Source organism: Lytechinus variegatus, chromosome 1, assembly GCF_018143015.1.
Source record: "Lytechinus variegatus isolate NC3 chromosome 1, Lvar_3.0, whole genome shotgun sequence".
NCBI classification, from domain to species: Eukaryota; Metazoa; Echinodermata; class Echinoidea; order Temnopleuroida; family Toxopneustidae; genus Lytechinus; species Lytechinus variegatus.
Window position 1 is genome coordinate 29,664,906 of NC_054740.1, and position 23,798 is coordinate 29,688,703.

Genomic DNA, 23,798 nt, shown 5'->3' on the forward strand with positions numbered 1-23,798 from the left:
ATGCAAGCGCGAAGCGCGAGCTGATAATTTCGACATTCTACCTGAAGAATGGAAATTCTAAGCACCTTTTGTAATCGTGAAACGGATAAGTATATTACTAATCAATTGATGCCAGCGCGAAGCGTGAGCAGAACAATTCTGGACAAATCATGTTTTGTAAATCATAAAAAGGATGAGTAATTGGAAAGTTTCCAACATTAATAATGCGAGCGCAAAGCGCGAGCAGACAGTTTTTGATATTGTGATCTGAAACTGGATAATGATTTGTATAGAGAACCTGCGTATCTGAATTTCAGATTTCGACCTAGAATTTGGGTATTCTAAATACCTTTCTTATCATGAAAATCAATAGAGCAAGCAAAGTGCGAGCTAAAAATATATGATGTTATCTGACAAAAGGGTCAAGTTAAGTTAAACTCTGTATTTCAAGCACTTTGTAGGAAGGATATGGATCACAGTTTAAAAAGAGCTGATATATTTCAATTTTTAGTTTGGCATAGGACTGGGACATTCTACAAGGACATTATGTCATCATATGAAAATGATGACTATCTTCCTATTTCTCTTCCTAAGCATTAAAGCGCAAAATCTAATAATATTATGGCCTGAAAACTGAACATTATTTTAAAGCACTTTCGAAAATATGAATAAGATGCATGAGTTAATATCTTTCAACAATCAATGTGAGAGAAAATCACGAGCCGATATTTCTTATAAACTGTCATCAAATTGGGATTTTTAAGTAGTTTGTTTTAGAATTAATATTGAGATATACTGTACATAACTCACCAATCATAATGCCAGCATGCAGCGCTAGCCGATACGTTTTGACATTCTGACTGAACAGTGGCGTAGCTAGGATTTTTCCCGGGGGGGCACTGGGGGGTCCTTGCTTTTTCAGGGGGGGCACCGGCCATTTTTCCGGTGTGTGTGTATGTGTCCACAAGGGCGAATCCGACTTTCGCCAATAGGGGACGGGGCCCGAAATTATCTTCACCTATATCAGTCACTTCTTAGTTTTATTCTTATTAAACAACATAAACATAATCTCATAAGCCTTATAAAAAGTGCGAGCGCGAAGCGCGAGCGATTTTTTTTTTTTTTACTTTAATGTATTTTTTCCTGAAAATTTAATTTTCTGGGCAATGCTATGTGTGATCCTGAACAAGATTCGTATGTACCCCCAAGCGCGAACAGAAATTTTTATCGACAGTTCTAGAATTATCGAAAAGGGACCTGTTAAGGACTGCTTACAGTTACCCACGAAGACGGTATATACAATGTATTTCAATAATGCGAGCGCGAAGCGCGAGCAAATTTTTTGACATTCCGACCTAAAAAAATGGTCATTCTAAGCACTTTTTGTATTAATTAATGGGATAGGTATGTAACTAAACAATAGATGCGAGCGCGAAGCGCAAGAGGAAGAAAATTGAGATTTTAGACCAAAAAGCGGGACACTCGATCTATTCATATTTTGTAAGTCATAAATAGGATATAGTCAATTGGGTATCATTAAAAATGCGATCGTGAAGCGTGAGCAGACAATTATTGATATTCTGATGTAAAACTAGATTAAGTACATTTTAAATAAAGAACATGCAGGCTATCGCGCATGTTTTAGATTTAGAATCTGGGCATTCTGAATACATTTGTTTAATGGAACATTATGGAATACACGTAGACAATATGAACTTGGCAAATCAAACAATGTGACCACGCAGCGTGAGCTTAAAATGCTGATATGTAGACCATAAAACGGACATTTTACAGAGCACTTAAATTTGTAAATGAAAAAAAAATAATGAAAGCTCGATGTCCGAGCTAAAATATGTTTTGCATATTGACTTCAAAACTTGCTCCACATCAGCCTATTGAGCAAGATATGAATCCCATCGAACAGGCAATTATGGCGCGAAGCGCCAGCAAAAAAAATATAAACATGAAAAGTTTTTTTTTAATTGCAAGTCTTCCCCTCACATTATTTCATTTACTAGTCTTCCTCCTTCTTTTTTCTTTTGTCTTTCTCTTCTTTTCCTTTTCTTTCTTCTTTCTCCCTTTTTTCTCCCACTGTGACTGAATAGGAATCTTACGTTTTGATAACTTTATGGAGTACAGGAAAATAATAGGTACCAGAAAAATTAAATTTTATGAGCGCATCGCAAGCAGAAAATAATATTCAGACCATAAAACAAGAAATTTTTACAGAGCACGTTTTAAAAATAAATTTGTGAAATTTCCGAGCTGAAATATGTTTTGTATATTGACTTCAAAATTCGATATTTTAAGCTCCATATTGCGCAAGATATGTAAATCACCTCAAAGGCAATGCAAGTGCGAAGCGCGAGCGAAAATTTTATATCCCTACATGAAAGATTTTTTAATTATTTTCCAGGTCTTCCTCTCTTCTTATTTTATTCACTCGTCTTCCTCATCTTATGTTTCTCTTTTTTCTCCTCTCTTTTCCCTTTTCTTACTATTTTTTCTTTCTCCCCCCCCCCTTTATTTTGCTCCGCCAATACGGGGGGGGTGGGGGCGGACCCCTCGGGCCGCCCTAGATCCACTTCTGACAAAACATAAATTGTTGCAGAGCACTTTTTAGAAATCAAGTTGTAAATCAAACAAAATAATGAAAATTCGATTCCCGAGCTGAAATATGTTTTATATATATTGACTTCAAATTTTGATACTTAGGCTCCGTATTAAGCAAGATATACAGAAATCACCTAAAAGTCAATGCGAACGCGAAGCGCGATCGAAAATTTTATACTGTATGGTGGCATGAAATATTTTTAAAATTATTTTCCAAGTCTTCCCCTCATCATTTTATTCACCCGTCTTCCTCCTCTTATGTTTCTCCTTTTTGTCCTCTCTTTTTCCTTCTTTTTTTTCTTTCCCTTTTTTTTGGTTTTGCTCCGTCAATAGGGGGGCCAAGCCCCTCGCCCCCCCCCCCGCCTGGATCCGCCGATGCTTTGCGCAACCATTTGCAAATGATGACTGTCTTCCTATTCCTCTTTCTCAGCGCGAGATGAAACTTGTCGATTTCCAATTCTTCAAAAGGGGCAAATTTGATTATTCGGAATTCATCAAAATGTTATTATGTATTTATTAATCTAATAAGAGCAAGAAGTTTGTTGATATTAAGGTTTTTTTTATTTTTGTACTTTTATATTTATCAATAGGATGCATGCGTTAATATAGTTTTAACAATTAATGCGAGGGCAAATCGCGAGCCAGATTTTTTACTGTCATGCAGGGGGGGGGGGGGAGCACAGTGTCTACCACCTTTTGAAGCATTGAGAAGGTGCCCTTTTTACGCAATAAAAATGTCCCTTCATAAACGTGTACTATGCCCCTTTCACCTTAGGAGGAGCCTGAAAAAACCTTTCTCGTGTAAGTGCCTATTTTTTAAGTGCCATATCTCTTTCATAATATTATGAAGGGATTTAATCGAATTAATGAATATTGTCGTATCGTCTGCGAACTGTGTTATTTTCATCTCTCTGGTAAGCATAAACAATATCCTGAAACATCTATACATGTACCTCTGATTTCATTACTTTCTTTAATACGGATTGCTAAAATCTCTGAAAACAAAATAAACCTCTATATGCTGACAATGGACACCCTTGTCTTACACCTTTATAAATATGAAATGATTCTGATAACCAACCATATGCATTGTATAGTACTCTACCTTGAGCATGTTTATGTAACATCTTAGTTCAATTTATAAACGATTCCTTAAACTTTAATGTTTTAAACAGAAATGAGTGGTTCACATTGTCGAATGCTTTTAGAAAACCTAAAAAAATGATAATACCACAGGAACTTTTATTTATAAGATTCAATAATATCTTGAGCAAGCATAACATTTTCGGATGCCGATCTACCTTTAACATGTTTAATAAATCCACATTGATCAGTTAATAATGATGACAAAACTTTCTGTAAAGGCATCGCTAAAACCCGAGCTGCAATTTTGTAGTCGATAATGAGTAAAGATATTGGTCGTCAATTGTCCAAAGATCATTTTTATAACAGAGTAACAACTCACTCCATACAGGGGTATGGAGTGATAATCTTTGAAGGGGTGATGTCATCGATGAAGCATCAGGAAGCCTGAGCCATCCACTTCCAAATGCTTATGCGTTGACATTTCCATGATAAAAAAGAACTCTCCATATCCTAATTGGAGAAAGGTACAGGTATGTACAGTTTATTTGCCAAAATAGAATGATATAATTTGCCATTAATACTATTTGGCATAAATATAGAATGATATTGAAATGTTTACATTAATTGATTATGACACGAATTGAAAGTGTAATGGATGGATGACCGTCAGTAACATTTTTTAAAGAAATATAACTCAATGAAGTGATTACATTTAAGCCGTCTTTTTCATTTCATTCATTCATTTATTTATTCATTTTTCCAACGAAATTTATAATTTACAATTAATAAAACATAATAAAACGTCCCCGTCGTAGTGTCAGTTATGAGTTTGCAGCTAATTCTCTCATTTTGCATGAATCATAAACAATCATAGAAAAATCGTGGAATCAAGTATTCTTCTAAAAGATAAGCGTGCGATCAAAACCTCATCTTTTTATGTAATTGATTTAGTTATCAAGATTTTCATTTATTTGTATATGCACAAAGAGTCGTGCGGCTGAAAAGGCTTTTGACATGAGATTCAGAATAGGATGGAAACGTATTTTTTACTGATGTAGAAGGACTTTTGTTATTGAAAAAAAAAAAAAATTATTGAAAATGGAATGATGATCATACATGTATTCTACATTTTTATCAATATTTTTACCTTTCTAGAGGGAAATAAGCTGTTGCCATGGCAACGAGTTCTTTGCAACATTGTTTCTTTTTATTTAATTCAAGTTTTACCTAGGCAACATCAATCTGTATCATTCCAATTAGTTCATGCAGAACACTCACTGTATTATTTCCCCTAAATTCATTGAGTAGTTCAAACCTTATGCATGTACATATAAGTTAATTTTCATTGTACTTTTCACCTTTCCATATCCTTGTCATCCCTGTTGTTGTTGTTTTTAATTAGATGTTATCTGGTTGCCATGGCAATGACTTAAGATGTTATATTTATAAATTTAGTCAAAAGCATATCCCGATTAGTACCTCAAAAATGATTGAAAATGGACTGATGATCATACATGTATTCTACATTTTTATCAATATTTTTACCTTTCTAGAGGGAAATAAGCTGTTGCCATGGCAACGGCATCGTTGCAACATTGTTTTTTTTTTAATCTAATTCAAGCATTACCAATGCAACATAAAGTTTTATCTTTATAAAGAAGTCCTGCAGAACACTTTCTGTAGTTTTGGTTCAAATGAAGGAGTCAAATCTAAAGCATACAGATAAAGTCAATTCCAGTTGATTTTTCCACCTGCCCATTGTCTTGTCAACCATGTTATTTTTGTAAATCAGTTGTTATTTGGTTGCCATGGCAATGGCTTGAGATATAATTTATACATCTAGCAACCAAAATATCTTTGTTTAACACTGTAAAATTAGGGAAAATTAAAGATAAATCATATTCTACTAAGTTTTTTTAATCAAAATTTTTATGGGGAAAAACAAGCCGTTGCCATGGCAACGGACCAATGGGAACTATCTTGTTGATTTTGAATGTTTCTAAATTTTATATATATTCAATTGGAAGCTTGAAAGTTATCATTTTATTCATCTATATCATGTTTATTTACCATTTACATGGGAATGTATGTCATTTTTGAGAAATTATTCCGTTGCCATGGCAACGGCCAAAAATGGCATTTTTAAATTTACCTCCCATCTTTAAAATAAATCTTACGGCATATACTAATACTTGTGAAAGTTTCATGCTTTAGTCAAATTTTGCACAATTCTTGTGATTTTTGGAGCTTATCCACTCTACTAATACCAGATAAACGAGGGTGTCCATTTAACCCTCGCTTCAGATCGCAAGAAAAGTCCAATCGATGCAAAATTTACACAGGTGTGTATAAAGAATGTCGCTTCACATATTTCTTTGTAATCGACATTATATCACATTAAAAACTGCGAGACGCAATATTTTTTTTTTTTCATAATGATTTCCTTCTAATTTTGCATACTTACATAAATACGCCCATACACACATACATGCTAAAACTTTTTGCAGGACTTTCATGCAAAGCCGAGTACACAAAAATTAATCAGCGACAATTTTTTTTTCAAGTGATTAAGTTTTACTTTAGTGTGCTCCTAAATTCAAATGAAGATCAACTTCAGAAGGGCCAAAATACCTTTCACCTGATGAGAATGTCAAGTTAATAAGTAGTATCTTACAATACTTCATGAAGATCAACTATTTCATATTGTTTTTAAACAAATTCATATTCGTATCCCAAATCGTAATTTTCCCCTCTTTTCCTCCCAATCACGTCAATTTATGACTCCTTCTTCACTGAGCCTATATATTAAACATTGTGGTATATACAGACTCACATTTGTAGTTTTCTGATTGGAGTTGTTGGCAGCTGGCTTGATGTTCAAACTGGTCATCCTCACAAAGATGACCTCTGCAGTAGGCACACTGGAAGACACGCCCACCTGGTTGAGATATGAATATACCATTCAATGGGAGACTTTGGTTAAATAAATCAATGGGAGGGCCTGGATGAAGATCTAATTAATTTACCATTCACTGAGAAGCTCTGGTTGAAATTACAAACAATACATCATTCAGTAGTAGTCTCTCTGAAATAGAATGTATAAACAATACACCATTCAATCAGAGGCTCTAGTTGAAATTGAAATATACCATTCAATGGGAGGCTCTGGTTGGAATTATAAGCAATATACCATTCGACAGAGTATATAAGGCCTGCTTTTACAAACTTTGCTCATTCTCCTGAGGACAAGAACACACTTGTCGAAACGTCGAGATTGGGTGGTCCTTTTCAGGACCAACACTTGCCCAAGAAAGATACATGGTGTACCGTGAAACCTACTACACTATTCTTCTTCACCATGGAAACCTTCAGAAGTTAAATATACCATTCATTAGGAGAGTTTGGTTGAAATCATAAACAATATACCATTTACTGACAGGCCCACAGAAAATGGTGATTGTGTCACCATGGGATGCATTCCTTATAGATAGCTATGCCAAAACCGGGTTATAATTGTGAAATATCTTACCTGACAGACCTACACGTAAAGAACCAGTTAGGAATATTGCTTTACTTGGGTCTTGAAATAGCAAAGTTTGGTTCATATTTTTGTTTTCCAATGGTATCTTTTAACCACATTTAATGAATACTGTTCCGATTCCAAGTTACATGCCACATATGAAACATCATCACAATGGTCAGATCATGATCTGGGGAGCGTTTCATCAATATTTTCATCCGACAAGTTGTCAGATCTGACATCTTTCCTTGATTTTGATTGGCTGAGAGGCACTGTTCCTATGGTAACTGTCGGATAAAATGGGACTTGTCGGATAAAACGTCCGACAAGTCCTTTCATGAAACGCCCCCCAGGAGACATATACTACTCAAAATGTCATACATAAGATTTGTGTGTGAGATTGCACTTAAAGGTTCACTTGACTTTTCATTTAACTGATGTTGAATGCGTATGTATTGATACTTCAAGGTTATATAAAAAATAATGAATATAAGGCCCCATTCTCAGTATACTTTCTTGAACTAGTTTCCCTTTAACCAGTTCAGGAAATCAGCGTAGAAGATCGCTTTGCTAGCGTCCTCATCACCATCTGCAGAACTAAGTTCTAGAACCACTTCAGGTATTAAAGGGGTCTTGTTTGCTATGGGAACGCTCTCAGTCGAGTAACATGATTCATGTAAAATTTGGAGACATTCTACACACAGTATGTACTGAGTAGAGTGCACAAAATGCACATACTCATACTTCCAGACAAGGATTGCTTTCTGGAGAACAGTTGTGTTCCCACCTAGGCTTAAACCAGCTTAACAAGGCAAAGCAGTCATGAAAACCACATTGAGAGGTGGTATTCCAAAATAGATATGAAGACAATAATAAGATCGCTTCCAAGACCCACTTTGAGAATTCCCATTACTTGTTAAATTAGTTTCCACTAAACTTGTTTAAGGATGTAGATGAGAATAAGGCATAAATCTAGCCTTAAAATCTTTGTGAAACGGAACCCTATATTCATGATTTTTATAGTAATGACAAAAATAATGGAATCATCATCCCAAAATAGACTGGTGTTGCATATATAGTAATGATTATGCATATATTTACAACCTCGGTTAAAGAACAACATTCATGTAAAAGTCAAACTACTAGTGCTTAAAGACATAACTGATCTGTAGTCTAAGTACTCACCATGTGACCATACCCCTCGATCACATTCCAAGCATACTGAATCAATAAGTGGGCATTCACATCCATGAACAGCTAAACACTTTCTTCCATGACAAATAAATGCTTCACAATGATCACAAATTGCACCCTGAATTGAGAAAAAAAAGAACTAAAGTTGAGAGTGAAGTCATCTATATCAAAGCTGCTAAATTAATATTCACCTATATAGGACAATTTACCGAGAAAAGAGGGAGATATTTCTCAATTATATACAATCCAATGAAAGAAATCAAGGCATTAATCAGGGAGATGTTAAAAAATCTGTGACTTTTTCGCTCAAATATCACGTCAGTTTTCAGGGAGTCACCTTGACAATTAGGGAGACTTGGCAACTTTGCTATATATATATATGAAATTAGTTCTGGTATAGATGCCACATACAGCATAGAACTGACCAGATATTCCAGGAAAGGCTATTAGTGCATGTATTTGGTGAACGAAAATGGTATATGAAAATTACTGTAATTCTCCTGTTTATTTGGTTAATGTACCTGCCTTAAGAAAGCAAGGTCATAGGGAGTCTTATAAATCCAGAAGGAAAATAATACGATTAAAAAAAAAGTAAAATAAGATAATTAAACAAAGAAAATTTCATCAAAATAGAACAAGGGTTAAACAAACTATGACATTTTAAAGAAAACATCGAACTTTCAGTTGAATTCTTTTTCTTCCTTTTCTTTTTGCATCTTTTTTTTTCTTTATTATTTTGGCTTATCACACAAAATCTTTCCTAACAACTCATTGAGTGCAGATTTCCAATTGGGCAGTCAAATATGAGTGCAGAAATCAGGATATATGTTACTTACCACCATACCTAAGCCTGTTGTAAATCGACCTGCATGCTTAATAACACAGTCACCTGTCTTCATCATACACTTCATCTTACCTGCCAAGATAAAAATTTGAATTAGAAATAAATGCTAAGAGTCAGAGCAAATTGAATTGAGGAGACATTTGGTATCATCAAAATCTCAATATAGCTCTGAGTATTACATTTTAGAGCATTTAGACTTCCACTTCTCACAGTAGCATGCAACATTGAACAGAAGGTTTAATAGTATACAAATAATGAATGTTTATGAGTGCAATGGACAGAATACTTCATGAGGTGAAAGATGAAAAGATCCAGTCATTTCATCTTTCACCGAATTAAGTATTTTGTTCATTGCCTGAATGAAGGAACATACATTATTTGGTTTATATGACACTTGAGACTAGATTATTTTTCATGATACTCATCTATTTTGGTGCAAAATAATTATAATCATGCAGTGCGAGCTTGGTCTGTTGATTGATTGTCGCGTTCATACAACATGCACGCTGTAAACATGAGTGGTTTTACTTGTGATGCCAGCAGTCTCGGTGCGCTCTTGCAATGGACAAATTTGAATGGAACCAAAATTGCATGATAAATGGATCCTACATTGCACTGCCGATGACATCATTATAAAATGGTCCGAATGATCGATATCAAACAACCAATCAAATGCCAGGGATCTATCTCGGTGTCATATAATTTATAATGCAAGTCAAACATAGATGAACGCCCTGGCATTCTTGCCTACTTTACATAATTCAATAGGACGAGAGTGTTGACTTGGTAACAAATTTCTCAAACTTATTTTTGTTGTAAGTTTGAATATACAGTAATGCCAAATGGGATAAGGGAGAAGGCTGTTGATGGCCTAATGGCAATTGGCCAAATAGTTTGATGGTAATTAGACCAAACAGATAGTGATAATGTAAAGTTTCTACAAAGAACTGCATACTATTACCCTGGCGTTAGCCAATAGACCAACTAGTCCAAGTGGCATATTAAACTCATGAGTGCAAGTAATGTTTGAAACAATACTACTTACCACAATGTGCACATATAGGAAGCTTTTGTACAGTTGCACAAAAATAACAGAAGGCTCTGTTCTCCTGTGTTCTACAGGAAAAAAGACAGGAAAATCGATTGGGTTAATGTTACGAAGCATGCATTTTGGCATTAAAAATCATACTCTTAACTTAACAAGGACTTCAATTAATAAATCCCAGCATCAAACAAAGCTTCATCAATTCCCCTGATAATTGGCAGATAGTGTAACACTCTAATATGATATTATTTTACTCAAGTTAAAATGATGCTTCATGAACAAAAAACACTGTGTATACAGCTCTTGATAAAATCTTCTCAAGAGAGAAAAAAAAATCTAAAGGAATTAGAGGTCAGCTAAAGAATGTAGTCACAAATCACTTTCAAGAATACAGATGTCCATTTAAGGAAAAAAACCTGAATAGTCCCTGTGAGTGAATTATATATTCATTGAATCCCCAAACTGATGGCTATTGATACTGACCATTATCAAAGTGAAGATAGAGAACCGGGTAAATAAGAGAAAAAACTACCCCCCCCCCAAATATGAAATCAAATGAGCCTATTAAACTAAAGTTATGATACAATTTGCTTTATTCACAAAATAGTCATATGCACATAATAGCTTAGATCTCTTCACCAACCCAAAAAGAATGTTGTAATGTTGTAAACTTTAGATTATCACATTAGCCTGGATTAACAAATGTCAAATGATAATCACCTATGACAGCTGTCGCATTCCTGTATTAAAATAAAATAAGAGAAAACTGATCAGTAATAATAAACCAATGCTGAATTATTGGCATTAACAATACAAACAATACCATTAATGTACATTACTTCCTAGTATACTGGGGATGGGAAGAGAAACCAACATGAACCAATTGTCTGTCTGTCATATTTTGTCTATCATTAACGAATTCTAAGAGAGAAAATATATCAGCTTCAAAATTTTCTACACTTCCTTTGTGAATTGCAACACACAGTGACAGTACTATACACTGCACAAGGACCTCCTCTTCACTGAAATAATCATAGGGCACAGTGATAGTGTTTATTTGCAGAACATGTGGGGCCTATAAAATAGACATCCCGTACTCTAAAAATATATTATTATGTACATGTGATGATTCTGACTAAGGTCAAATATATAGAGAGCCAAGTGCAATGAAATAAGTTAGGCAGGGCTTAAGAGAAATTATGGCAAATAACAAGGCATGAATGATGAAAGTTAAGTGTATTGATTAATTCCAATGATATAAACTCTTCCAATAGGATGTTCATTTAAGGGGTACAATCCCAGCCACTACCCCCCCCCCCCTCCTTTAAAGGTCAAGTCCATCTCCGTAAAATGTTGCTTTGAATAAATACAGAAAAATCAGACAATCATAATGCTGAACATTTCATCAAAATCAGATGTAAAATAAGTTAAGACATTTTAAAGTTTTACTTATTTTTCACAAAATAGTTATATGCACAATTTAGTCACATGCTGATGAGAGAATCGATGATGTCACTATTTTGTTTTTATAGTCAGAATTATAAAATATTCACATTTCTACAGATTTGACAATAAGGACCAACTTGACTGAACCATAAAATGTTAATCAATGGTAATTCAACATGTTCAGGAGAAATAAAACTTTGTTTCACAGGACAATGAGGAGAAAATTAGAATATTTCACATTTCATAAAACAAAATACAAAAGAAATAGTGAGTGATGTCATCAGTTGTCTCATTTGCATCCCGACTAGGATGTGCAAATAATTGTTTTGTGAATTAAGCAAAACTTCAAAATGTCATAACTTTCTTATTACGCATCCAATTTTGATGAAATCTTTAGTGTTATGCTTATTGGATTTTTATCCTTTTATTCAAATCAACTTTTGTTGGGGTGGACTTGTCCGTTAATGGGTAATGTTTTACCATGAGATAGTTACAAGGCCATTCCACGACGCTCCTGGCTTCTATTCCAGACCTGATTCCCTTTTGACGAAGCTTCTGTCTCTCAGCCTTCTTACGAGCACCTGTCTTTTTCTTCGGCATCTTTACTTTATACCTAGCTGAAATTAATAAGAAATAAGTCTCTATTTGAACTTTACCATCCATCTTGAAAATTCTGGTGTGGATCAGGCATATCCCTTACATCAATAAACAAATATATAAATTCATCTAAGCAATATCATAAACCCTGATGGGTTAAGAAAGGGCAACAAGTTGAGCTCACTCTGAGAGTGCATCAGGCAAAAAATCATTCTTTTATTTTCGGGGACTACTTTTTATAACTTAGTCTAAATCTGGAATATTTCATAAGCTTTTATTAGGATCGGCAATGAGTGCTATAAATAGTGCTAGAATTGTTTAAGTTTCCGTGGGTGGCCATGTAAAGCCAGCAAAGTGTAGCACACAATGCATACTGATGCCATATAGGCTTGCAATATGGATTTCAATGGATTTTCGCTAGCGAGCGGCGATGCTTACACACGAGTATAGGGGAGAGCTGGGTAAATAATGTCGCCTGTTAGTGTTTAGCTCACTGCTAAAGAATGGCATAATTTTGTTACTTTTGCTTTTCCGTCAAAATCATACCGAATAGCGCCAGTGTCGCATCGTGTTCGTCAGAGTTTACAGAATCTATCGCTACGTGTACAGTCAATGGAGTGCATGGTTTTGGAGCACCGAATTGCTGAATATCGATAATTTTTTTCATGTGTTTTATTGAATCAACATAATAAAAAAACAGAAAATACCAATGATTTTAACAATAACAATAACAAAAATAAAACTTGACATTAATACAATGCATACAAACAAGGCAAAAGCAATTTTGTGTCTCGCCCACTTATGAAAATAACTAGAAATATCATGATTTGTGAGGGCACGCAAGAGGATTATATCGAAACTTCATTGTGAAATGACTGGGATGGAATAACACTTGTCATAAGAGCCTTGCACGTAAACTTTAATGTTGACCTGAAAATGACCTTGACTTTACCATGTGACCTCCGACTGCAGCATAACATGCAGGTCGCCTAAGTACATCTACCATCAAAGTTTGGTTAAAAAACAACATACGGTTGCGGAGTTAGGTGTCATAAGAGAGTCTTGCATGTAAACTTTAACGTTGACCTGAAAATGACCTTTGACCTTACCATATGACCTCACACTGCAGCATAACATGCAGGTCCCCCAAGTCCATCTACCATCCAAGTTTCGTTGAAAAGAGACTTACAGTTGCGGAGTTAAGAGTCTTGCATGTAAACTTTACCGTTGACCTGAAAATGACCTTTGACCTTACCATGTGACATCCGACTGCAGCATAACATGCACGTCCCCTAAGTCCATCTACCATCCAAGTTTGGTTGAAGTGTCATACGGTTGCGGAGTTAGGTGTCATAAGAGAGTCTTGCATGTAAACTTTAACGTTGACCTGAAAATGACCTTTGACCTTACCATATGACCTCACACTGCAGCATAACATGCAGGTCCCCCAAGTCCATCTACCATCCAAGTTTCGTTGAAAAGAGACTTACAGTTGCGGAGTTAGGAGTCTTGCATGTAAACTTTAACGTTGACCTGAAAATGACCTTTGACCTTACCATATGACCTCAGACTGCAGCATAACATGCATGTCCCCCAAGTCCATCTACCATCCAAATTTGGTTGAAAAGCGACTTACAGTTGTGGAGTTAGGTGTCATAAGAGAGTCTTGCATGTAAACTTTAACGTTGACCTGAAAATGACCTTTGACCATATCATGTGACCTCAGACTGCAGCATAACATGCACGTTCCCCAAGTCCATCCACCATCCAAGTTTGGTTGAAAAGCGACTTATGGTTGTGGAGTTATGTGTCATTACATGTTTGTGATGTATGGATGACGGACGGACGACATTTGAATCCCCAAGTCTCACCTTCACCTCTGGTGGGCGAGACAAAAAGCAGCTTATATCCATGTAAAGATATACATACACAAATTAGAAACCTAATATGACAGTCATCTTGAACTCTTGTAAACTTCTCTATGCTAAAAACATAATATGACTTTGTTCTACTGACCATGACAAACACCAAGTTTAATGAACATGTATACTTTCAATTCCCATTTTCTTAGGGCATTCCTTTTTTACAATACTATATTCCAGGTTATTATTGTAGGCAGTGTAAGTATTGTAGCTTTCAAAAGACAATGATTTATTTTTTAATTTGCATGTATATCGTCTCGTGAGACTTTCTATCTCACACAATTTAACCACCTTCTCCTTGAGTAAAATTGATTATTTTTATACCATAGGAAAGAGTAAATGTTTATACTCTTTTATGTTTTTATGTTCTTTTGAATGAAATATTTTGATAAACAATCATTGTAAATTCTATTACGTAACATTCGTATAAGTCTTCAGAGGATAGCATTTCCCAGGTGTTAGGCAGTGAAATTCACACAATGGAATTCAAAGCAATCAAAATTCCACACAGGACCAGTTCTCTATAAAAGGCCCGAACCAATGAATAGGAACCATCTTTTTCAAGTGTGACGGCAGTGACTAAACATCCTTATTTTCATGGTGAGTATTGAGGAGACGTAAGCTTACGGTCTCCTTCAGCCCTGCTCTCCGCTGGGGAGCAGGCATGGAAAGCCGCCTGGAGTTGAGTTAAAGCGGCAGCTATCATGGCAGTCTGATATTTTAAGACATGCCAGTCATGTTGACTTGGGCAGGAGGGCTCCTCCACCCATATTTTTGGTATGTGAGCCATACCTTTCTACATCAGGGCGCTGATGCCCTACACTGTTTCTTCATTAGGGCGCTGCCCTATCTTATCTACTAGAAATTTCGCTGATTCAGCACACCTTCACATCATTTTTAATGATTACAATAATTACTCTGTAAACTCTTTGGTTTATCGAATTAAGCCGTATGCTGCTTTGACATCGAACCATTATGGATTGCGATCCTTGCCCTTATTTCAGCCTGATTTTGACTTTGATTCATCCGAATAATTGCTTCCAACTTTTCTTATTTGGCATTGCCATATTTTCTACAATACTCGCTCTAATGTGTGGTTATACCAACCAATAATAGCAAATGAGTTGGACCAAGGGATTTAAATTAACCCTTGCTAAATTTGTCGTCGAGTAATTGCTATATACGCCTATATGCCAATCGCATTGTGTACAGAATTTTTCAATACAACCCCGGAGCACCGATAATGCTGATGGCAGTATTTATTTCCATATTAAAATCACAATTATATAATAAAATACGGTGGATAGCCCACATTCAGCGTGACTGTGCCAGTCACGCTGGTCTTCCATGGGGTCTAAAACATTTAACATTAACATATAAGTTAGACACAGTATAACCAGATTAAAATAACAGATGTACAGAGGATCATGGTCATGGCCAACTGTGTACTGGATTTACTTTTTACTGCTCTGACAGTCGATTTTGTTTTGACCATCCCAAAAATGGAGAGTTTCTTACTCTATAGATGCTACCATTCGTTTGCCATAGATCTTTCGCCATATCATAATGGGTCGACATTATGAACATGTGTATCTATGTATAAACATTGTTATGCCTACATTTTGAATTCTCTCTCATATGGATCCTTTACAAGAAACATTTTCGTTTAAACATGTTTAAAAAGCATCGATTTGGAGTATAAACTGACATTGCTATATAACATGGACTGGCGCAGGCCTCTCTTTATATCTTAGAGTACATTGTACACAAAAGGCATTTTGCACAACGCAAGGAATCTTATTCACTGCTTGTAAAAATGATGATCGATATGCTCTTGTGTTAAATTTTAAACAAGTTCATCAGTTGTACCAAGAGCTTCACAACAGCGATATTATCACTAGATATCTCACAGCTCGCATGGACAATGCTTAGACTTACTACTGTGCCATTATACATTTTGGCATAACCCGATTTGTTAGTGGGCAATGCATAGTCATTTGATATAGGTTGCTGTTAATCTTGGAAAAGTCAAGTTTTGACACGAAATTCAACTATCATCCATTTCTTGCTTGTAATATGAAGCCTTACATTCCTAAAAGGAAAAAAGCATGATGAAAAATGTTTCATTAATACATATTAAATGATTATGGATCTGGAAGGAACTTCATGTTGAAATGAAAAAATTGAATTGCCAAGATGCAAATCTTGTCTGAGGTTTACCAGACAACAATAGATAATACAAGCAAATTCGTTCCAATTAGTAGTTCATCCGTGCAAGGCGCTTTAATGAATAGCTCACTACTATTTTTACATTAAGAGGTAGCTAGTACATTTTCACCAGACTTTGTAAATAGGTTACATGCCCAAGCATGAACATTCTTTTGCTGATAGACCTTCCCATTCATTCATGTTGTCCTTGACAACCGACATAGAAGATTTGTCAGACCGTGGACCTAAATACATGTACATGCATGTACATGTATTATTGTTATCTATTCATTGAACAAAGAAGAAACACAATTTATACAGATCGGATTCTCTAACTTAGTGACAAAGCACCTAATTATCCTTTCCAACGCAAGCGGTTGATACAGAATATTCCAAATTCTCGAAGTGTACAACAAGTTGGATTAAGTAACCTTTAAACCTTTCAAAAGTTTAGAATGTATGCGGACATGCATTCCGCCACTTTTGGTATTTGGTAAAAACACTGAACAGAGATCCATTGTTAGTCTAATCAAAGTTGAAATTTCTTTCACCCTGTACTCATCTTGTACAAGACTATCAACTATGAACCATCATCCTTATGCCATGCAAAAATATAATATACATGGATTCTCCAGAGAACGTATTACTGAATGTTAACAATCAGCCATCTGATATAAAAGATTGCATTAGCCATTATGATCCCTAGAAGATGCTACTTTTATTTGTACATTTGTATCGCTAAAATTGATATTTTTTCATTAATAACTCCTCGTTCATGAGGGTAATACCAAAAAATGAATTTGTGATGATAAATAGTTTGAAAAAAAAAAAAAGGAATAACAATAAAACTGGGATTTCTGAAAGCGAGCTCTCGAGGTCTGTTTCACAGGGGAAAGAAACATCCTACTTACGAAAGCGACTGGCGCGTATAATCTGGAGAGATTGAAGAGCGCCATCATATTCAACAACAACAACAAACACCTGACTTGGCACTTCTAGGACCTAACCTGGTTGGTTCTATTACCGTTTACATTTTATTATTCAATCAGACGACAATATTATATCCGCATACATTCGTAATTCCGAAGCTTCGTAATTCCGAAGGTTCGGTTATTCCGAAGGTTCGTATTTCCGAAGGTTCGTAATTCCGAAGGTTCGTAATTCCGAAGGTTCGTCAATCCGAAAACGAAATAAGGTTCGTAATTCCGAAGGTTCGTTAATCCGAAAACAAAATAAGGTTCGTAATTCCGAAGGTTCGTTAATCCGAAAACAAAATAAGGTTCGTAATTCCGAAGGTTCGTTAATCCGAAAACGAAATAAGGTTCGTAATTCCGAAGGTTCGTTAATCCGAAAACGAAATAAGGTTCGTTAATCCGAAAACGAAATAAGGTTCGTTAATCCGAAAACGAAATAAGGTTCGTTAATCCGAAAATTAAATAAGGTTCGTATTTCCGAAAATGAAAATTCATTTTGGTAACAAAAACGATGTTGTCATTTAAAGATTACACGATACTATGCAATGATAGTAATAACGATCGATGATACATGCGTGTGTTGGGGCTAAAGCATGTATTTCATTAAGAATGGCGCCCTGATCAAGCATAGGCTAATTTCGATTTTATCTGAGTAATTGCTGCCTATAAGCAAATGATTTAATTAAAGATGCAGGAGATCAAGTGTGTTGGAAGCGTGCGAGCAACCTCTAGATAATAGGATTTGTATTGGAGGGGATGTCATTTTAAATAACAGCTTGTGCTGGTAATAAAAATAAAAATAATACTAATAATGATCCTTGTGAAAGGTTGAAAGCGCGAATCGCAAGCTGAAACTAGTAGACATTTCATGTAACAAGACGTGAAGTGAGCATTCGGAGCATTTTTTGTAATCGTGAGAAAGATGTGTATCTTTCTAAAGAATTAATGCGAGGGCGAGCTGTAATTTGTTTATATACTGACCTGGGGCCCGTTGCATGAAACGTTTTACCTGAGAAAACTCAGGTTGTTTTTAACAGGAGTTTTTGCCCTGTACTAAAGTCATGGGCGGAAATCAGACTAACCTTAGTTTTCAGTTTTTACCAGAGTTTTCTCAGGTAAAAAGTTTTATGCAACAGGCTTCAGAAAGTAATCTTTTAAGGACTGCATTTAGTGACTCATGAATAGAATATATACCTCACGAACTAAATAATGAGAGCGCGAACCGCAAGCTTAAAATTTGTGATATTCCAACCTGAAAACTGGATATTTCATACTTCTTTTTGTAACCAGGAATAGAATAAGTTCCTCAATAAACAATACTTGATGCGAGCGAGAAACGTGAGCCAAATTTTTCCGATTTTCCAACCTGAAAACTGGACATTCTAAGCATTCTTGTAAAAAAAAATAATAATAGCTGGGAGAATAGTTTTCAGAACTGAAGTGGCTTCCCTGGGTAAATGATATCTATATCAATATTATCATTCTAGGCCCACATTAAATTTCCAAAAGTTTGAGCACGTGATTCGCTCGCAACATCTCACAAGGATGCCCTTTTAACAGTATTGACCAAAAAGGTGAATTTTACATCTTCAGATTTGACTTTTTCCCCCAAACCGCTTGCTCTCTACGCTCGCAGAAATGAAATGTAAATATATAACTTTAGTGATCACTTAAAAAATTGTGCTCAATTTAGTTACTACAAAACACACAACCTCTTTACACAGATGATAATCTAATGGTGAAAATATCCGTTTGCACCAAACTGCCCCTATTGGCCCCTTTTTTTGCTTTGCCCCCCCCCCAAAAAAAAAAAAATACGTTCCGCCGCCATTGGCTAAAACACGCATCGTCTTCATGGCTAACTGCAAAAAGTTCTTAAAATGTCCCCTTTAGATCAGGTCAGAGCTTATATATTTAAAAATTCTCTTCGCGCTTCTTGCTAGCAGTTATTGTCTAATTTTAGTTACATAGGCATCTCGCTTTGAAGATCACAAACATATTGCCCATCATATTAACAAAAATATATAGCTCGCGCTCGCATAATTTAAAAAGGGTTTATCATGTTATTACATATTTACTTTATTTCATAATGATAAAGCTAATTATTGACTGTTAGGACTACCCTTTCAAAGAAACAAACAAAAATCAACTTTAAACTGCCGACCAAGGAAAATATGGCTTAAAAAAAAATTGCCCCCCCCCCCCCTCTATTTGACGAAAGTTGGATCCACCGGGAGGGAGGCAGGGGGCATCAAAAATGGAATAAAAAACAGGGGAATTAATATTTTCCAAAATGGGAAAGTTCCTTTTTCAAAAATAAATATGCCGTTTTTCATGATTTTTTCGAAATAAAATGAAGAGATTAAACGAAAACTTACCTGTTTGAAGTTTGATCTCCATTTTATGAAGTAGGTGTAGTGAAGAGCTAATGTGAGAAGCCCGCCCCGCGCATGCGCCTTGCCACAATTCAACGTGAGGACAGAGTTTAAAAACCCCACGTAGTGCCCACTGGATTAGTTTTCCAATTCTAGGTAAATTTTCCCATCCACTACGTGGAGGTATATAGTATGTAGGTGTGTGAAGCTATAACCCCTCTTAGACCTTCAGTTAACCAAACATGGGAGGGAGTGGAGGGCACATTAGCTCTTCACTACACCTACTTCATAAAATGGAGATCAAACTTCAAACAGGTAAGTTTTCGTTTAATCTCTTCATTTTATTTCGAACGGTGTACGTTCGATCTAATGTGAGACTTTAAAGTAAACTCTGGCCTCGAAACCATAACTGAAAAGACAAATGTTTGACGTAAAACTCACATGAGCTACATGTATTTACAAATCCGTTACTTCATTGGTCGAATCTGCAGTATCCCCTAAGAGCGCAGACACAAACGAGTCAACTTCCTCTACTATTGGCTTGTTATAGAATTCCTGGAATGTTGCTTCTGACCTCCATCCCACATGATGCATAATGTTTTCTACTGGTAAAGTCCTGCCAACTTTAGAGGCAGCAGCAGATCGCGTGGAGTGGGGTTTAAACACCCCAATGTCTATACCTGCTTTAGACATTACTAACTTAAGCCATCTGGCAATAGTATCCCTAGACACACGGCAATGTGGTTTCCGGGTGCTGATAAACAGGTAGGTTTCCTGTCCTCTAAGAGGCCTAGTACGGCCAACATATTCTAACAAATGCGTATAGATGCAAACACGCGAGTCATGTCCATACTTCTTAAGCACTAACTTCTGCCCAGTTTTTCCTGGTTTGCTTGTTTTTAACAGTTCATCTACTGAAAAGGTGACTGCTGAGTCTGTAACATCCATACTGGTGATACTAAGAAGGTGAAGGGTCTGCTGTCGTTGAGCAGACACTAATGCTAAGAGCATGCAAGTTTTCATTGTCAAGTCCTGAAGGGATAAGGACGTCATGGGCCATAATCCTCGCAAATAAGATAATACAATTGTCACATCCCAAGTTCTTTCATACCTAGGTCTGGGAGGCTTCAAATTAAACACACCCTTCATGAAGCGGGTAACAAGTGGATGTGTACTAAGACTGATACCATCTGACAAAGTCACTGTAGCTGCCAGTGCTGATCTAGCTGTATTAACCGCACTGTATCCTACTCTCTCATATAATGAACTCAAGAATTCTAGCACAGCTATCACAGATGTTTGCACTGAATCAATTTTTCGTGTGCGACAAAAGTCCAACCACTGGTTAATGTAGGTAGCATACTGCTTAGTTGTTGAGGGCCTCCAGGCAGCAAGGATAATGTCTGCAGTCGATCTCGAAAGGCCCTTGTCTTGGAGGTCTTTCCTGACAATCTGCAAGACATAAGGTTTAAACGGTTAATCAGTGGGTGACTGTCCCTGGTATTTGGGAGAGTAATCAAGTACTTTCCCTTTGGAAGAATGATGGGCTTACTGATGAGCATTGTCAGCAATTTCCCAAACCATGGCTGAGTGGGCCATCTAGGCACTATCATCATGACTTCACATTCATCAATTTCTATTTTTTGCAAACACTTTCCAATTAAACAAAAAGGTGGGAAGGCATAGAGCAACTTCCCTTGTTGCCAAGTGATAGAGAAAGCATCTGTGCCCACTGCACCTGGGTCTGGGAGCCATGAAACATACGTCTCAACTTGAGCATTAAGGCGTGTTGCAAATAGATCAATCTCTGGCCTACCATGGATATCACACAATTTCGAAAAAACATCTTTATCTAATGTCCACTCCAGTTGGTCATTGAAATTACGTGACTTTTTGTCTGCTATAGTATTCATCACACCCGGCAAGTGTTTAGCTGAAACTGAGATATCTCTCTCAATACACCAGCTCCAAAAAACCTTAGCAAGTTCGTTACATGATGGGGATTTCATTCCACCATAATTGTTTATGTAGGCAACTGCCGTGACATTATCTGACTCCAAAGAAAAATGTATGTTCTTTTTATTGGAACAAAATGATTGCATAGCTAGGAAGGCTGCCTTTAATTCTAAATAGTTAATCTCATTATTCTGTGCTCTGATCTCTTCTTGAGCATTCCAACGTCCTCCCACATGGACCGAACCATTAGATGCACCCCAACCTAAACCAGAGGCATCACTTGTGATATGCATAGCCGGGGCTTGCTTAGAGATTCGTGATTTTGAGCATTGAATGTTTGAGATCCACCACCTCAAGTCATCCTTAGCAGCCCTTGACAGGGTCATATCGCGGTCATAGTGACCTTTATTGAGCTTAAGTGCTTTTTGTTTCTCTCTCTCAAGCTCTCGGTAATGTAGCTGACCAAATTGAACACCCGGAAAAGCTGCAACAAGCTTTCCAATTACTGTTGACACAAAACGTATTGTTACTGTGCCGGATGATAGTAGTTGGGAACACAAATGGCTAATTTCTTGAGTCCTTCTCTCTGTCAGCCTGACACACATGCCTTGAGAGTTCAGTATACAACCTAAAAATGTTATTTCTTGTACAGGCTTCAGGATTGACTTTTGGGGGTGGATGACAAAGCCTAGGTCAGATAATATTTGGGCTGTGTCTCTTACAGCTTCTTGTGCTGCTTGGCTTGAATTGGCAACTATCAACGTATCATCAATATAGGCTACTACACTGTGCCCTTTGCACCTCATAACTGACAAAGGAGGTTTTAGGAGTTTTGTAAATATCCTTGGCCCTGAACTGAGCCCATTTGGGAGTGATTTAAATTGCCATAAATCTTTGTTCCAATAGAACTTAAGATATTTCCTATGATGCACAGCAATAGGCACAGAGTAATATGCATCCTTGAGGTCTATTGAAGCTAAGAAGCAATCTGATCTCAGTAATTGGAGTGCAGTCTCTAGAGTATCCATCTTAAAATGATGATATTCTAAATGATCATTCAATCGTGACAAATCTAAAATCATCCGATGGCTACCATCTTTCTTAGGCCTTGTAAATATATTGGAGATGAATTCTCCTTGCTCATTCACAGATTTTTCAATCACACCTTTGCTCTGAAGACGATCAATTTCAAGAGTTACGGCCTGTTTTTCCCTTTCATCTAATTTATATGGATAAGGAATATGATCTTGGACTGGTGGTCCATTTTCATTGAACTCTAATTCATAACCAGAGACTGTTTTAAGAATATTACTGTCAGAAGTGATTGCTTTCCAAGCTTCAATATGACTCCTCAAACGTCCACCAATCTGCTCAAAAACTGAACATTCACTTACTTGTGATATGTGTTGTCTTGCTTGCCCTTCTGGCATGTCTTCTACCGTCTCTCTGGATTTGGGTAGGTTGAGGCTGGCTTGCCCCGCTTGGGTTTCATGGGGCGGTGACCCCTGGTTGGTGCTTGCTGGAACGGGGCGGCAAACTGCCCCTGCCTTCCGCCTAAAAAAGGCTGGTGTCCCAAGCTTGAACTTGAAGATGACACCCATCCAGCGTCCTGGTATCTCTGGCTGGGTTTAGCATACGGCTTTGCAAAAGGCCTGGCAAATCCTCCAGCTGCAACCGGCCCTTGACTGGGATTGGTTCGATATCGATGCTTCCGCATCACTCCCACTGCCTTTTGTTCTTCATCCATTTCCTTTATGGTCCTGGAAAGTTCATCTCCGAACAACCACTGCGTGGTTTTGACAGAGGGTTTGCACAAGTAAGTGTATCTAGGGTGCAATTCCGGTTTGATAAAATTTTTACGGAGCTGGTTTAGTTCGAAATGTGCATTCCCTAACAATGCCACGGCATCTTGTTGGGTTTCATTCAGCTCAGGCACGTCCTTTAAGGAGTTCATAAGAGCAGTAATCCCTTTAACTAAAGGCCTCTGGCACCTCTGAATTTTCATATCAAGTGTACGGGCATGAGGACGCAGATTATCC

At 36.7% G+C, this 23,798-nt stretch overlaps 1 protein-coding gene and 1 long non-coding RNA gene across 2 annotated transcripts in view; both read right to left on the reverse strand.

Moving 5' to 3' along the window:
- Positions 1–12,353, reverse strand: part of LOC121410782 (zinc finger protein 330 homolog) — a 32,867-nt gene extending 20,514 nt beyond the window's left edge. The window contains exons 1-6 of the mRNA XM_041603095.1: positions 12,208–12,353; positions 11,002–11,021; positions 10,282–10,352; positions 9,229–9,308; positions 8,384–8,510; positions 6,512–6,616 (exon numbers count right to left, since the gene is read on the reverse strand). Coding sequence (XP_041459029.1) covers positions 6,512–6,616; positions 8,384–8,510; positions 9,229–9,308; positions 10,282–10,352; positions 11,002–11,021; positions 12,208–12,327 — 523 coding nt within the window. The 5' untranslated portion in view covers positions 12,328–12,353. The remainder of the gene's footprint in view (positions 1–6,511; positions 6,617–8,383; positions 8,511–9,228; positions 9,309–10,281; positions 10,353–11,001; positions 11,022–12,207) is intronic.
- Positions 12,354–21,131: 8,778 nt separating this feature from the next.
- LOC121410797 lies at positions 21,132–23,242 on the reverse strand. The gene is made up of 2 exons (XR_005969376.1): positions 23,154–23,242; positions 21,132–21,255 (listed from the first exon to the last, which is right to left on the reverse strand). It is a non-coding gene; the product is annotated as an uncharacterized LOC121410797 (long non-coding RNA).
- Positions 23,243–23,798: the final 556 nt, after the last annotated feature.